The following is a 16,403-nucleotide window of genomic DNA, read 5'->3' on the forward strand; positions in this document are numbered from 1 at the left end:
ATTGTATGGTAATGGCTTTCCCTATGATAAAAGGCAACGGGTATTTTATTTTGTGAAAATAACCGGAAGTGCGTTGCTCACTGCGGCTAGCTTTAGTAGCGCCGAATTTGTGGGAACAAAATTGTAAACAGCCGGTATTTTATCAGGTTTTCAACACGTTGGGGATCTAAACGACTACTTTCTCACCTGAAAATGTTTCAAATGTTGCTAAAGTTTACAGAGTTTAGAGCTTAAGAGAAATCAGCTTCAGGCCGGCTGATTTCGGCTCGGGCAGGAGCGAAATGCATTGTGGGTAAACGCTCTGCATACTGTCTGATCGATGAGTATGCAGTATGCGGTTTTGAACATTTCCAGGGTTTTATCTCGTCTCGGTCACGCCTTTCGCTGTAACCTTGACAAAAAACGGTTGACGCTTTCATTTCTGGAAGCCGAAGCCAAAGAGGTGAACGCACTTTGGACTCTGTGTGTGTTTTTGTGCACGTCCATGCTTTTTCCGCCTTCAATAACACGATTAGCCGAAGGCTTAGCCGCCGCTTTGTCCTCCCTGTCCCTCTGTGACCTCTTGGAAAAACTGACCTTGGACTCGATGTAAAGATGGTTTCCGGGTCTAAATGGGATCAACAGCGAGGCTGAAGTGTTGAGATGTGCCTCAGATTGCAGGATTTGGGGATCAGAGATGTAGTTTGCATTGCAAAGGCAGAAAAGCAGTGAGCTGAGGAGAATTTTCCCGAGTCGAGAGCCGCTGTCAGTCTTCTGAAGGCTGAGGCTGCTGTTTGTGAGGTGAAACTGCTGAGTCAGCGTGTCGTTCCAGAATTTATTTAACTCCACTTGTAAAGCTGACAGGAGGTCACGTTCGCAGCCTTTTCCTGTGCTCGTTTGTTGGTGGTGGAAAAAAATGTTGTTTCCGGTTATTTTGTGGGCAAAACGAACGAGCTGAAATAATCCTGAGCTTTTATTTGACACGCTTTCCTCCCGAGATGGAAGAAAAGGGAGGTCACACACACACACACATGCAGTGAATGTGCAGAACTCAACCAGAGACGATTCATTTGTGGCCCCACCAGCGTCTTCATTCATTATCGAAGGTTTTAATTAACCCTTTCATGATTCTCCCACATCGCATAATAACGCTGTAAAATGGTGGAAGGAAAGCACTTCTGAGCATGACTCAGCAACTTTCACAAGTAGCTGAAAATCTATTCCACAGACTTGTTTCTTGTTGATTTTCGAGTGTATGTTCGGGTCAAATCAACCCACAACCCCTGCTGCGCCGCCGGTCTGTTAATGTGAACCGCAGCGTTACCTCGTTAAAAGGGATCTTAGGAGGGCGAATAATGAGAGTTTCTTTCTTTAAAAGAATGACAAAGAAACAAGTTTTGTGTATAGATAGATAGATAGATTTTATTAAAGAGTCGTAGTCGAGATCACATAGAAAAACAATCAATAATAAAAGTACATAAAAAAGAACATTCATAAAAAATAATAATAATAAAAAACACTCCTAATTTTTAGGAGGCAATCATACCAGTGTTTCCAATATACAGAAGTATATCTTACTGCACTATATTTAATGTTAGTCAACAGTAGGACAATTCTATTATTAGACTAATTTTAACAAAGTCTTAATGCATCATTTTAAGCCACCTTAAATCTCTGAAGGCTGGCTTTTTTCTATATTTGCATCATAAGTGTGCCATACACAGTGAGGTACAATATGATCTAAACAAGTTCAGTTTAACTCCATCAGAGCAATATCCAAATTTCCCAACTAGAACATTAGCTTGAGCATAAAACATTGGAACCTGACGGTAAATGTCCTCATCATCTGTCTGTCAGCACATGGCCGAGATATTTTACTTCATTTGAGATGTTCAGTAAGATCCCAGACAGCTTAAAATGAGGGAAAACCCCATATTTGTCTTCTTTAGTGCGACATAACAGAATGACACTTTTCGATTGGTTGAATTTAACATCATGAATCACGTATATTTGAGCAATAAAAACGAATGATATCAAAGTGATTCTCCCTTCTGGTGAATGTATTTTCAGTTTGTCCACAGTTTGTAGCCTGTGGATAAACCCGCTAAAGTTACCTGCTTTGCAGCCAGCACCTGTGAGAGGTCGCCGCCTCACAGTGAGCGGCTTTCTCCCACTTTCTCTGTCTGAGATGCTGCCGTTCGCCGCGATAACCTTTGAACCACTTGGCAGTGGGCCGGTGTTTGTTGCAGGTGAGACTCTGGAGAGCAGCTCCGAACAGCAGAAGATGTTATTTACTGCCCTGTGGGGGGTAAAGGCAGAGGGAAGGGCGAGGCCTGAAGTGTGGAAGCCCAGAGGGAGCAGCAGCGCCAGAGGTCAAAGAGGAAATTGATTTTCAAAGATGACCTAATCGATTAAATAGTTGGGTTTTTTTGTCCAGCAGATGTTACAGAAAGGTTTAAGAGGGCTAATTCACACATGACGCCCACATTATATTCAATTCAATTCAGTTCGTTTTTATTTATATAGCGCCAAATACAACAAATGTCATCTCAAGGCACTTAGATAATAAAGTCCAATTCAAGCCAGTTGGATTATATACCCTTATGTTTATTATTGTAACACTTAAAACGCTTAAACACTTTAACTCCCATCTTTGTAAGGCAGCTTCTCAGGCTGTGTTTGAAACCGCATACTTCTCCTACTACTCCTGCTACTCATACTGACTTTTTTCCCAGATGCATACTAGATTCTCTGAAATGTTGGGTATACATCATGAGGTTACTACTCATACTCAAACTACCCAAGATGCAACGTAACGTGACGTCGCAGATCGTCATTTCCTGTCAAAACGGCAGTTTCAAGCTAGCTACAACGAGGGTAGGTTCACTTCCTGTTTTCAAAACAAAAGCACCAATTGTATCCTAATGGCTTTCCCTATGATAAAAGGCAACGGGTATTTTATTTTGTGAAAATAACCGGAAGTGTTTTGCTCACTGCGGCTAGCTTTAGTAGCGCCGAATTCGTGGGAACAAAATAGTAAATAGCCGGTATTTTGTCAGGTTTTCAACACGTTGGGGATCTAAACGACTACTTTCTCACCTGAAAATGTTTCAAATGTTGCTAAAGTTTACAGAGTTTAGAGCTTAAGAGAAATCAGCTTCAGGCCGGCTGATTTCGGCTCGGGCAGGAGCGAAATGCATTGTGGGTAAATGATCTGCAAACTGTAGTATGAGTATGTAGTATGCGGTTTCGAACACAGCCTCAGTCTCCGTTTGAAGGTGTGTCAGAGAATCCAGCTGTTCCATGTTGGTGTGATGGAGTCTCAGAAGGCTGGATGTCCACATCTGTAACTTTGCTGTTGTTTTGCAGGCTTATAAAGCTACATGGCAAAAACCCAAGAGGCATTATATGACCCCCCCCATTGAGGAAAAAAAAAGTATTTTGCCCAAAGTGAATTAGAAAAGATGGAGAAACAGAAAGCTTGAGGGTACAGAACCCCACAGGCCGTCCGGTTCTGTTGGATCCACTTTATTGTGGAGAGGTCGTGTGCTCCACACGGCTGCGGTGACATCATTTCCAGCTCCTTCCTCGGGTTGGATGAGGAGCCACAGAGTGCTCTAAATAAAATGTGAGAGCCTCTCCAAAGAGCTCAGCGTGACCCAGAGCTGGAGGGCCCGGCTGACTTTAGAGGACACACTTTGTGCTCCGTGTCAGCATGATGTCATCCTCGTGACATTTACTCTTTTCTTCTCTTTCTGAAAGCAAAGAAAGCCGTGGCACACGCCCAGATATTAAATCAGCATATGAACTGCTGCGGTACGATTGATTCTGCTGATCTTATGAGGGGCGCTGACAGGCTTCTTAGCTGCATATTACTTCTGATTTTAGTTGTTTTTCAGGGACGCAACAGAAGAGTTAAAGATTGATAGCTCTGCTGTGAACCGATGGATTCAGTTTCTCTGGAATAGAGGCATCCTGTTGGTTAGTGACTTTTGAGCCCTCAGTCGGCCATTTTTAACCCTCTGCCCCACTCCCCCCCTCTCTAGTCTATTCTTACTCTCCATCTCGGAACAGAAACTGTTGATTCTTGTCTTGTGGGGACTCAAGCGTTTTCATTTTTCATCTTTCCACCACTTCTTCCTCATCGTCGTCTTCTTGGAGCCTTTGAACGCGTCAGAAGGGACGAGCAGCTGGTTTGTGTTGCACTTAAACATCCTCCAGGGGCAGATGAAGCATCTTGATGTCATCTTTTATTGTTTTTAGAAGAAGAACTCCACCAATTTAATATGACAGCGTTGGTTTACACCGCTTTAAATACAGCAACATGAATGGAAAACGTTGAAACGAGGACTTAAGGACCTAAGAGAGGCCTGAAAAGTCATGTAATTTAGGCTCCATCTGTGTGACAAGTCTGTCATTTATGTAACGACCCAAGGAGCACATGACTTTAAACTAGGGCTGGGCGAGTTAACTCGTTATTATCGCGTTAACTCGCTGATTTTTTAACGCCGATAGATATTTTATTGCACATTAATGCAGGTTGATCCCATTATTTATTTATTTAAAAAATTAAAAAATTAAAAAAATTTAAACAAATTCAAAAAATTTGAGAAATTTTAATTAATTTTTTTTTTTTAACAATTACATTTTTTTTAACAATTCAAAAAATTATAAAAAAAAAAAATGGCAGAGAGAGGGGGAACGACATGCAGCACAGGGTCGTCCGATGCGAGACTCGAACCGGGGTCAGCTGCAGCGAGGACTATAGCCTCTGTACATGGGGCGCCTGCTCAACCGACTACGCTACGGACCACCCGTTTTATTATTTATTTATTATTATAAAAGTCTGTTGCGCACAGGCTTTTATTTTGTAAAAGTCTTTTGCTCACAGGCTTTTATTTTGTAAAAGTCTGTTGCTCACAGGCTTTTATTTTGTAAAAGTCTTTTGCTCACAGGCTTTTATTTTGTAAAAGTCTGTTGCTCACAGGCTTTTATTTTGTAAAAGTCTGTTGCTCACAGGCTTTTATTTTGTAAAAGTCTGTTGCTGTCTGCTGTGGAACCGGAAAAGAAAGTAATCGGCGGATCCACCAAACATGGAGAAGGGTACGGAACTTTTACTCGGCCATTTTCATTTGAAAGTTCTTCCAGACGACGGAGTCGACAGAACCAAAGTCATCTGTAAACACTGCCAAGTTGAATTGTCTTCTCAGCGTAGTAGTTCCAGTCTAAAATATCACTTAAAGGCAAAACACACAACTGATAGCAGCAAGTCATTCAAGGAAACAGACAGTGGAGCGAGGCTTCTACATAAAAACTACAGAAAGATGCTGATGTTAAAAGTGTGTTTGCACAACAAATGTTATGGCACTTTCATTCATATGGCAGCACATTTAAAATAAAGCTAAATGCTAAAAGCTATACGCTACTTTTGGATTCATTTTTGGATTCTGCGTACAAATGTGATTAATCGTGATTTATCAGGGAAATCATGTGGGAAATTAGATTCAAAATTATACTTGTTGCCCAGCCCTACTTTAAACACAAGCCTGAACATTAACGTAGGAGATGAAGCAGCTTCAGCTTTCTTTCTGACACCGTGTGCCTGATGTGAATTATCCAGAGAAAACTGCTACTCCTGAAGGACGTGCAGAGTTTTATGTGCTGATGCTTTGTGGAGACGGTGAAATAAACAAAAAGCAATAAACTACTGTTTGTTTATTGTTGTTTTGAGGTGCAATTAAAGCCTCATGAGCACAACTCTGACTGCTCATTAAGTCTCACTATTATTTTCAGCTATGTTTGATGTCTTTATACGACCGCTGCATGAAGCTGATATAACGTGCTGAAAAGGGCCGTCAGGGTCAGAGTGAATAACGCTCTTATTTCAGATGGGCAGAGCTCATGATGCAGAGCCGGCCAACGTTACTGTCGTCCCTTTAACTTCCAGCACGGTGGCGTTTTACACCTTTTTGTGTCTTTAAACACCTTTTTGTGTCTTTAAACACCTTTTTGTGTCTTTAAACACTTTTTTGTGTCTTTAAACACTTTTTTTGTGTCTTTAAACACTTTTTTGTGTCTTTAAACACTTTTTTTGTGTCTTTAAACACTTTTTTGTGTCTTTAAACACTTTTTTTTTGTGCCTTTAAACACTTTTTTTGTGTCTTTAAACACCTTTTTGTGTCTTTAAACACTTTTTTGTGTCTTTAAACACTTTTTTTGTGTCTTTAAACACTTTTTTGTGTCTTTAAACACTTTTTTTGTGTCTTTAAACACTTTTTTTGTCTTTAAACACTTTTTTGTGTCTTTAAACACTTTTTTTTTGTGCCTTTAAACACCTTTTTGTGTCTTTAAACACTTTTTTGTGTCTTTAAACACCTTTTTGTGTCTTTAAACACTTTTTTTGTGTCTTTAAACACCTTTTTGTCTTTAAACACTTTTTTGTGTCTTTAAACACCTTTTTGTGTCTTTAAACACTTTTGTTGTGTCTTTAAACACTTTTTTTGTGTCTTTAAACACTTTTTTGTGTCTTTAAACACCTTTTTGTGTCTTTAAACACTTTTGTTGTGTCTTTAAACACCTTTTTGTGTCTTTAAACACTTTTTTTGTGTCTTTAAACACTTTTTTGTGTCTTTAAACACCTTTTTGTGTCTTTAAACACTTTTTTGTGTCTTTAAACACCTTTTTGTGTCTTTAAACACTTTTTTTGTGTCTTTAAACACTTTTTTGTGTCTTTAAACACCTTTTTGTGTCTTTAAACACTTTTTTGTGTCTTTAAACACCTTTTTGTGTCTTTAAACACTTTTTTTGTGTCTTTAAACACCTTTTTGTGTCTTTAAACACCTTTTTGTGTCTCTAAACACCTTTTTGTGTCTTTAAACGCCTTTTTTGTGTCTTTAAACACCTTTTTGGTGCCCGTCGCAGAGGGCAGCGGCGCTGTAAGTCGGTCTACTTCCCAGCGTACTTTGAAGGGCCGGCCGCCCCTGCTGCTCAGTCTTTGTAGCTTCGTAGCGTCGCTCCCCGTTCATCGCTACTCGTGTTGCACCGAAGCCTCGTGGACGTTGCCCTCTGCCGTGCCATCTGCTGCCTCGCTGTGCTGGAGTCTGCATCAGAATCCTCAGCACGACGCCCGTCACCTCCAAGCTCAGCAGACTTTCCCAACCCCGCGGACCCCGGCTTTTTTAAACTCATCCCATCTGGAGGGCGACACAGATAGTTCCTGATATGGTTGGCAGCTGAATTTGGCAGCTTCTCTCAGCCTGGAAAAGGTGTGAAACCTTACAGATCTTCATCCACAGATCTAAAAGCTCCTCTCTGAGACTCAGCATCGTCTTTGCACAGCGAGCTCACCCCATATTTTAAGTGTATCTGCAGCTTTTATTCCCAACCAACAAGCCCCTTAATTCCTTATCATTCAGTTCATGCCAAATTAGAAATTCTTCAAAGTTTAATTCCATGTATGACGAATCAAAGCAGCAAATGTTTTCCATTTGAGCGTTTAATCATCTTTTGATCCACTAATGCTCGTTTCTGTGGACACGATTCTTAAGTTTGCTTTTTAGTTTTAATTACAGCAGTTTTTCCTTTGATAAAGCACTCCAATAAAACAGAAAAGCATCACCCTTTTTCACATTTAAAGGATTTTCTTCCTGCTGATGAAGCTCTGACACACACAGACTATCGGGATAAAAGCACTTTCAGCAAGAAGAGAAATTTTTGGTTAAACTAGATCATATCCGGACGACATTTCACTATTTGTCCATGAATTCATATTTATTTTCCTCTTCCAAAGATCAAATGGCATCGACTTGGTAACCTTTGCTTTTCTCGCATCAGTATTCTCGTCACATGACCTGTACACAGATGCACCGATGGGACAATGGGCAGAGAGGAAGCGCCTCGTCATCTCTTTGTCGCCCTTCAGGCTTCAGCGAACTGAAAATGTGAGATGGATAAAAAGCAGGAAGAACAAGTGAACGCGACAATAACCGAACCGTCCATCTTTCCCCCTGAATCAGTATTCACCACGCGTCCTTGTTGTGTTCTCCTTCTGCCTTTAATTCTTCCTCATCTTTATCAACTTCATCCCGGACTGACGGCATATCTCGTGTAGATCTGGAGAAACACTCAGCTGCCAACAGCTGGAAAAGGTCAACAAACAGTTTCTAATTTGTTAGCTTGTCAGGTAGGACAGGCTAACACCACACACTGATTCCTGCAGCTGCACCTCTGTTCCTCTTCTGCTCAGAGCTCAGCTTAGAGCAGCGATACTCACTATTTATTTCTCACGAGCAAAATCAAGGGAGGAGCCACTTTTACAACATACTAAAGTCCCCTTTTGCAAATATGCATTTCTACATATAAAACATCCCACAAAAAAAAGAAACAACACAGCCAATACATTTTCAATTAAGACCACATTTCCTTTAATACTGGGATGAGCGGAAGCTGGCGTGCATGTCCTTGACTTTCTTCATGTTGTATTTGTAGTTTGTTGTTGTAATCACAGTGAGACATTCAGGATGAGCATGGTTTTTGTGCTGGCTTTTGCCCTTTTTTAATTAAAAAAACGATCCATTGTGCCTGCATCTCGCGCTGGCTAAAGGAGCTAGCGTGCACTAAGCGGGCTGCGTTGCCAGGTTTAACAGAGCCCCCTTTAGGAAACACCATTAAGCCTTAATTAATACTTAATAAAAATACTTAATACTGTGCAGTATTCGCTGTATGTTATTTGAAAAATGTATTGTTATTGTTACCATATTGTTATAAGCTACTATGCGAGTGCGAGCCGCCAATTAAAGTTTGAGGAGCCGCGCAATGAGTATCTCTGCCTTAAAGGAAGTTTTTGTTGATATTTTTTACTGTTTTCTTTCACCGTTTCTTGTTAAAACCACACCAGAGACGTTTGTTAACCTTAAAACTTTACGCTTCTGACCCACTTTGAAGTACTTTTTCTGGGCTTTTGATGGCGTCTTTGTGGCCTCAAATTCACGAGTATCTCTGTGTTAGAGGCTGAAGGGAACACTTTCTGTAGCTCAGTGCATGAATGAATACAGAGCGTATACACGTATTTATAAAAGCTGGAGGTTGACTGAGTTCAGGTCATCCACAACCTTCCTGTTGGATTAAGGTCACAACTAAAACCTTAACTTTGTTCCTCTTTAAACAACTCCAGCTCCCTAAAAGGTCGGATGCTGCGTAAAACGTATTTATTTTGAATTTATGTCTCAAAAAAAAGGATGGAGCCTCTCCAGATGTGCAGGTTTCCACTTTCACAGGCACTAATTCCCCATTACACACAGTCAGTCTTTTAAACTGAGAGCCGAATATTCCCTCTCCTCTTTAGTCCGCAGTGGCCCTGATTTTCTGAAAGATTTGGATTAATCTGTCCACAGAATTATCGTTGTAGAATAATTTGGGTGCTTTTAGTTGAGCTCGTGCTGCACGATCCACTTCTTCTTCTTCAGTGGGAGTTCCCGGTTTTTCTGTAGAATCCACTCTGTTGCAGCAAAGCAGGTCCAAAGCACAACTCGTTATATTGTGTTGATCTAGCTTCAGCACTTGTTTGAACACTCTGTTTGGATATCAGGTGTTCACAACCGTTTGAAATGGGGTCGTTTTTACGGAATAGATTCTTCCACCTCAGATTGGAGCATTTCTGGTTGCTCTGTGCCTCGGGCTGATGATTCAGCATTGTGCCGAATGGAAATGCCTGCGCTCCTTTTTAAATCTTCCCCACTCTGAAAGTCATTTGGCTCGTCTTTATGACCGCATCGTGTTCAGAGTTTCCCCCGATGACTCGGGTTGTTTTTTCTTCCTACCTTCACTCTCTGCAGGTCGCTTTCCTGACGCATAATAATTATAATAATAATTTCCTTTTTGCTCTCTCTGTCTTACTTATTGCCTTCATGCCCCCCTCCTGCGCCTCCATATTTGGCCGCTCCCACCTGTAAGCGCTCAGATGGCTCCTGCATGTGAGGTTTTGTGTTTCTAATGAGTACGGGAGGCCTAAAAGCTTTGCTGAGGGCTCCGCTCTGCATGCTTAATGATTTATTGCGCTCCCTTGCTTCGGCACGGCTGCTGTGTTGAAGTGGTGTTGGACTCGTGAGTAATGGCTGCACAGAAATGAGGGTCTCTCTGTGTCTAACCTCCTGTTGTGAGGCTAATCACCGAAGATGAGCAGCAACTCCAGACATTTCATCAGTTCCTCTCACCGTCTTTAACTTCTGCTGCTTTTTCTTCTCCGTTCTGTGTTTAATGTCAGGAACTCGAGTCATTTGTGCCATTAAAAGGAACTGTTCTCTGACCGAGTTAAACTTCTGCTTTATTCCCCTCCTGGGATCCTTCCTTTGTTTGTTTGTTTTTTTTTATTACCGCAGATGAAGTACATGTATGACACACACAGGGGGATGTAACAATATTTTTCTCTGTGTTTCTTCCAGGGAGAATCCAGGGAGCAACAATAGTGGACGCTCTGGACACGCTCTACATCATGGAAATGTTTGACGAGTTTGACTCTGCTACTGCCTGGGTGGAGAAGAACCTGGACTTCAATGTGGTAAGAGTGTGTGTGTGTTTAGATTTAGAGAGATTTAGCAGAAAGTTCTGGAGTTCCCCCACAATTCAGGCGATTGAGACTTGAATCACTGAGCTCAAACTTCCTCTGTTTGCTGTCACAAACAAACACTTGTCAAGATCATACACTATATGCGCTACAAAAACAATGATGAGAAGATGAAACTCAAACTTCTGTCTTTTCTTTACTTTTTAGTTAATTAAGTGGAACCAGACATCGACTCTTTCTAAAGATGGAAAAAAAAACATGGCAAAAGTCGTGTTTGGAATCGAGGGTTGTCACTTTACTGGAGTTTCAGAGTTGGTACTGATCCAAAGAAAAATATTTGATATGCACTATATTGCCAAAAGTGTTCCCTCATCCATCCAAATAATTAAATTTAGGTGTTCCAGTCACTTCCGTGGCCACAGGTGTAGAAATCTAACAGTTTGGGGAAACAGTTTGGGGAAACAGTTTGGGGAACAGTTTGGGGAAACAGTTTGGGGAAACAGTTTGGGGAACAGTTTGGGGAACAGTTTGTGGAAACAGTTTGGGGAAACAGTTTGGGGAACAGTTTGGGGAACAGTTTGTGGAAACAGTTTGGGGAAACAGTTTGGGGAACAGTTTGGGGAAACAGTTTGGGGGAACAGTTTGGGGAAACAGTTTGGGGAAACAGTTTGGGGAAACAGTTTGTGGAAACAGTTTGGGGAAACAGTTTGGGGAACAGTTTGGGGGAAACAGTTTGGGGAAACAGTTTGGGGAACAGTTTGGGGAAACAGTTTGGGGAACAGTTTGGAGAAACAGTTTGGGGAAACAGTTTGGGGAAACAGTTTGGGGAACAGTTTGGGGAACAGTTTGTGGAAACAGTTTGGGGAACAGTTTGGGGAACAGTTTGGGGAACAGTTTGGGGAAACAGTTTGGGGAACAGTTTGTGGAAACAGTTTGGGGAACAGTTTGGGGAAACAGTTTGGGGGAACAGTTTGGGGAAACAGTTTGGGGAACAGTCTGGGGAAACAGTTTGTGGAAACAGTTTGGGGAACAGTTTGGGGAAACAGTTTGGGGGAACAGTTTGGGGAAACAGTTTGGGGAACAGTTTGGGGAAACAGTTTGGGGAACAGTTTGGGGAAACAGTTTGGGGAACAGTTTGGGGAACAGTTTGGGGAAACAGTTTGGGGAAACAGTTTGGGGAAACAGTTTGGGGAAACAGTTTGGGGAAACAGTTTGGGGAACAGTTTGGGGAAACAGTTTGGGGAACAGTTTGGGGAAACAGTTTGGGGAACAGTTTGGGGAACAGTTTGGGGAAACAGTTTGGGGAAACAGTTTGGGGAACAGTTTGGGGAAACAGTTTGGGGAAACAGTTTGGGGAAACAGTTTGGGGAAACAGTTTGGGGAACAGTTTGGGGAAACAGTTTGGGGGAACAGTTTGGGGAAACAGTTTGGGGAACAGTTTGGGGAAACAGTTTGTGGAAACAGTTTGGGGAAACAGTTTGGGGAACAGTTTGGGGGAAACAGTTTGGGGAAACAGTTTGGGGAACAGTTTGGGGAAACAGTTTGGGGAACAGTTTGGAGAAACAGTTTGGGGAAACAGTTTGGGGAAACAGTTTGGGGAACAGTTTGGGGAACAGTTTGTGGAAACAGTTTGGGGAACAGTTTGGGGAACAGTTTGGGGAACAGTTTGGGGAAACAGTTTGGGGAACAGTTTGTGGAAACAGTTTGGGGAACAGTTTGGGGAAACAGTTTGGGGGAACAGTTTGGGGAAACAGTTTGGGGAACAGTCTGGGGAAACAGTTTGTGGAAACAGTTTGGGGAACAGTTTGGGGAAACAGTTTGGGGGAACAGTTTGGGGAAACAGTTTGGGGAACAGTTTGGGGAAACAGTTTGGGGAACAGTTTGGGGAAACAGTTTGGGGAACAGTTTGGGGAACAGTTTGGGGAAACAGTTTGGGGAAACAGTTTGGGGAAACAGTTTGGGGAAACAGTTTGGGGAAACAGTTTGGGGAACAGTTTGGGGAAACAGTTTGGGGAACAGTTTGGGGAAACAGTTTGGGGAACAGTTTGGGGAACAGTTTGGGGAAACAGTTTGGGGGAACAGTTTGGGGAACAGTTTGGGGAAACAGTTTGGGAAACAGTTTGGGGAAACAGTTTGGGGAAACAGTTTGGGAAACGGTTTGGGGAAACAGTTTGGGGAAACAGTTTGGGGAAACAGTTTGGGGAAACAGTTTGGGGAAACAGTTTGGGGAACAGTTTGGGGAAACAGTTTGGGGAACAGTTTGGGAAACAGTTTGGGGAAACAGTTTGGGAAACGGTTTGGGGAAACGGTTTGGGGAAACGGTTTGGGGAAACGGTTTGGGGAAACGGTTTGTGGAAACAGTTTGTGGAAACAGTTTGGGGAAACAGTTTGTGGAAACAGTTTGTGGAAACAGTTTGTGGAAACAGTTTGGGGAAACAGTTTGTGGAAACAGTTTGGGAAACAGTTTGGGAAACAGTTTGGGGACGGACCCTTCCTGTTCCAACATGACTGCGCACCAGTGCACAAAGCCAGGTCCATGAAGACATGGATGAGCCAGTTTGGTGTGGAAGAACCTGACCGGCCTGCAGAGTCCTGACCTCAACCCGATGGAACACCTTTGGGATGAATTAGACTGCGAGCCAGATGTTGCTCTTCTGGAAGAACGGTCAAAAACTCCCATAAACACTCCTAAACCTCGTGGAAAGCTTGGCCAGAAGAGTTTAGGAGGTTATAGCTGCAAAGGGGGGGCCGACGTCATATTAAACCCTCTGGATTAAGGATGGGATGTTACTGAAGTTCATATGTGTGTAAAGGCAGATGAGCCAACACTTTTGGTGATATAGTGTATATTATTATACAGGACTCAAATTTAACTGTAAGTATATAAAACTGTTCCAGCTGCTTGTTGTGCTCTTTACGCACGCGTCAGCATGTATTTAATGGTCTTGAAATAAAACAAACTTTATTCAACTGATATTGAGTTGGACATTTCCAACTCAATATCAACATATTTTAAGAAGAAATTAAACATTTATGAAGGGTTTGTGTTGGAAAAGCAGCACCAGTTAATTATGCAGGTTTAACACCGATAAGAATATTTAAATTTATGATGATTGGATGCTCAAAACATCACTCTTTTGTGGGCTTTTCTGCCACTACGGTAGATTTTTTTAAATATTTTAATGCAACTTTAACTTTATGTGGTGAATGTATCCCTGGGTTTTTAAAGTAAACTGTTAAGTCGGCTTAACTAAAGAAGGAACAGTCACTAAACCGGATGTGAAACTGAAGCAGCAGCAGAAGAAAAAGTTTAGGAAACGCTGAATGATAACAGCGTTTATTAACTAAACTGCTGTTTGCAGGACAAACTGATCTCTTGATGAACTGTCTCCCTGCACTGTAGCCCTCTACAGAAGCTCAAACGCATGTTAGGAAAGACACGTGTTAAAGAATTAGGTTGATAAATAATGTCGTGGAAAACTCAAACCGGTTCTGTATAAAACCAGCTCACAAACGACTGGAATTAATGTGTAAAGTATCTTAAATGAAATGATTCGCTGTAATAAAATTGTGTGTGAAGTAAAACATAATTAAATCATTTTTAATTAAAGCTGCCGTTGGCAGGTTTTCAATATTCCGAGTCTAAAGTCAGAAAATTCGAACTGATACAACTTTCAGGCCCCTCCCCCTCTGTGGACGAGGTTGTGCACGTGAGTTCACACCAGTGTGCGCACACACAAGCTGGGGGCAGACTCACGCTCAGCATGGAAGACGTGGTTGGTGACTGTTCTGCTCAGATAATAGATCAATAATAAACCTAACGTGATTGGTTAAAAACAGCCGGGAGCGCTCGATTTTTGCAAGCACGATTACAGGCTTCAGAGAGAGCTACAGAATTCGGGATTTTTCCTAAACAGCCTATTTAATATTCTACTTCCAGAATCCCATGACTGTTCAAGCTAATATGACTAAAAAAAAGTTGCCGACGGCAGCTTTAAATAAATCCCAAACTCTCAAACGTGTGTCGGTGTCAGAGCAAAGTGGCATCAGACTCTTGAGTTTAACGCTAATGTCTGCAGGTGCGGCGTTTCAGCACTTTCTAATTTAAGATCCACAGGATCCACATCGGTATCTGATGTTTTCACTCCCATTTCTATAAATACACTCATGCTGTCAGATTTAAGCTTTGTTTGCTGAAATCCTTTCAGACTTTATTACCGCTTAATGGAGAGCTCATAAAAGCGCCCTGACATGTGTGTTTTTAAGGCTGATCCGATGTGAACACGGTGCACAGCGGGCCCTCTTTTTCTCTGATGTTTTTCTTTATTGTAGAGCCGACCTCATTGTGATTAAGAGCTCCTCGTTAAGGAGAGACATGTCTTCATTTTAGTGTGCTCGTGAATGCAAATCGGACTTTATCTGTGCTTATCGGCTCAAGTATCCAGTCTGAATGTGACAGGGACGTGCAGTTCTTTGGTCAACAGTGGCTTCAGATCAGCTGTTAGCTGTTAGCTGTTAGCTGTGTTTGTTTTAGGTCTCTCAGCCGGCGTTTTATCAGTGGAAGCGGCTCGTGTGCTGAAGCAGCAACATGTTAACTGGTGAGGTTTATAGAGTTTCTGGATGTACTTTGGAATTAGAGATTTTTTTTTAAAGGGAAGACTTTGGTCGGCCACTGCTATTAAACCACCATTAGCTTTATTTTTTATTACATCCAGCAGGACAAATACTGTGTAATAACCGACTTAACATCTTACAGTTAAGAATAATAATTGCCACAGAGGTCAAGCAGCATCGTTATATGTTCTATCAGATAAATAACTGATGCTACAAAGCAATGATATGCCTTTTAAGATAAGACCTGACTTTGGGATACTTGGTTTAGTGACCAGAGATGAGAAGAACTAAAAAGTTGGCTGTCATGCCTTCTCACTTACCTTTGAGGAATCTGAGCTTTTTAGCATAATTTTGGAAACATTGGAGAGCCTCCCGGTCACAGCAACGGCCTCTCCTGGTCCTTAACAAGGCATTTTAACATCGTGAGAGGTCCTTTTTGTGTGTCAAAAGCCTCTAAATGTCATACCGATGAGTTTTTAGGAGATTAATAGCTGCCGCAGTGGGAGTTCAAGCAAAGAATAGTCAAAAGAAATGTCACCACACAAAAAATATGTAGTCAAATAACAACAGTGGCCAGAAAAAAATAAGTAACAGATGCTGTACTTTAATACTAACAGATGTACTGATTCAAAACAGGCTGAAGGAGAAAACAGCAATGAAGATGAATGTGTTAACCAGCAGCATGTTGTGTGGAAACTGGCTCTGAAACGACCTGAAAGCTGCACACAGAATGACAACAGTTCATCTGACGATAAGACAGAGATGTTAGCGTTTCCCAGCTAGCTTTATCTCTGGCTTATCTTGCTGCTGGCTTTAATTGATGCTGCGCTCAGAAGAGGCCATGCCGAGTCAGTTTCCTGTGTGGTGTGTAATGGACTAAATGTTGCAGCATCAGGGGACTTGATGGCAGCTTTATCAAGAGTGAGATAACGTCACATAAGTGCTGACTCACAGGGTCACGGTCCAACAGTCCAAAGCTGCTAAAAGCCCTCCCGCAAAATACTGCCGAGTCACCGCTGTAAAAGTGTGGATTAGATTGTGTTGTTCTGGACCGGGAGAGTTTAATTCGGCATTTGTTCGTTCCAATTTGAGTCTGAAAAAGAGGAATCAGTAAGAATTACTTTGGTAATAGACAGCTGGCTGAGAGTTTTAATCAGGCAGGGATAAAGCAAACAATTCAAGACTTGGAGAGAAAGAGAAAGAAGACATTTTGTTTGGCAGGTAATTTGGTTTTCCACCGGACGGGATT

At 41.8% G+C, this 16,403-nt stretch overlaps 1 protein-coding gene across 1 annotated transcript in view; it reads left to right on the plus strand.

Moving 5' to 3' along the window:
- man1a1 (mannosidase, alpha, class 1A, member 1) overlaps positions 1 to 16,403 on the plus strand; it is a 126,845-nt gene that overhangs the window by 41,920 nt on the left and 68,522 nt on the right. Inside the window, exon 3 of the mRNA XM_075458662.1 lies at positions 10,419 to 10,534. Coding sequence (XP_075314777.1) covers positions 10,419 to 10,534 — 116 coding nt within the window. The remainder of the gene's footprint in view (positions 1 to 10,418; positions 10,535 to 16,403) is intronic.

The sequence above is a fragment of the Odontesthes bonariensis genome, chromosome 24 (assembly GCF_027942865.1).
Source record: "Odontesthes bonariensis isolate fOdoBon6 chromosome 24, fOdoBon6.hap1, whole genome shotgun sequence".
NCBI lineage: Eukaryota > Metazoa > Chordata > Actinopteri > Atheriniformes > Atherinopsidae > Odontesthes > Odontesthes bonariensis.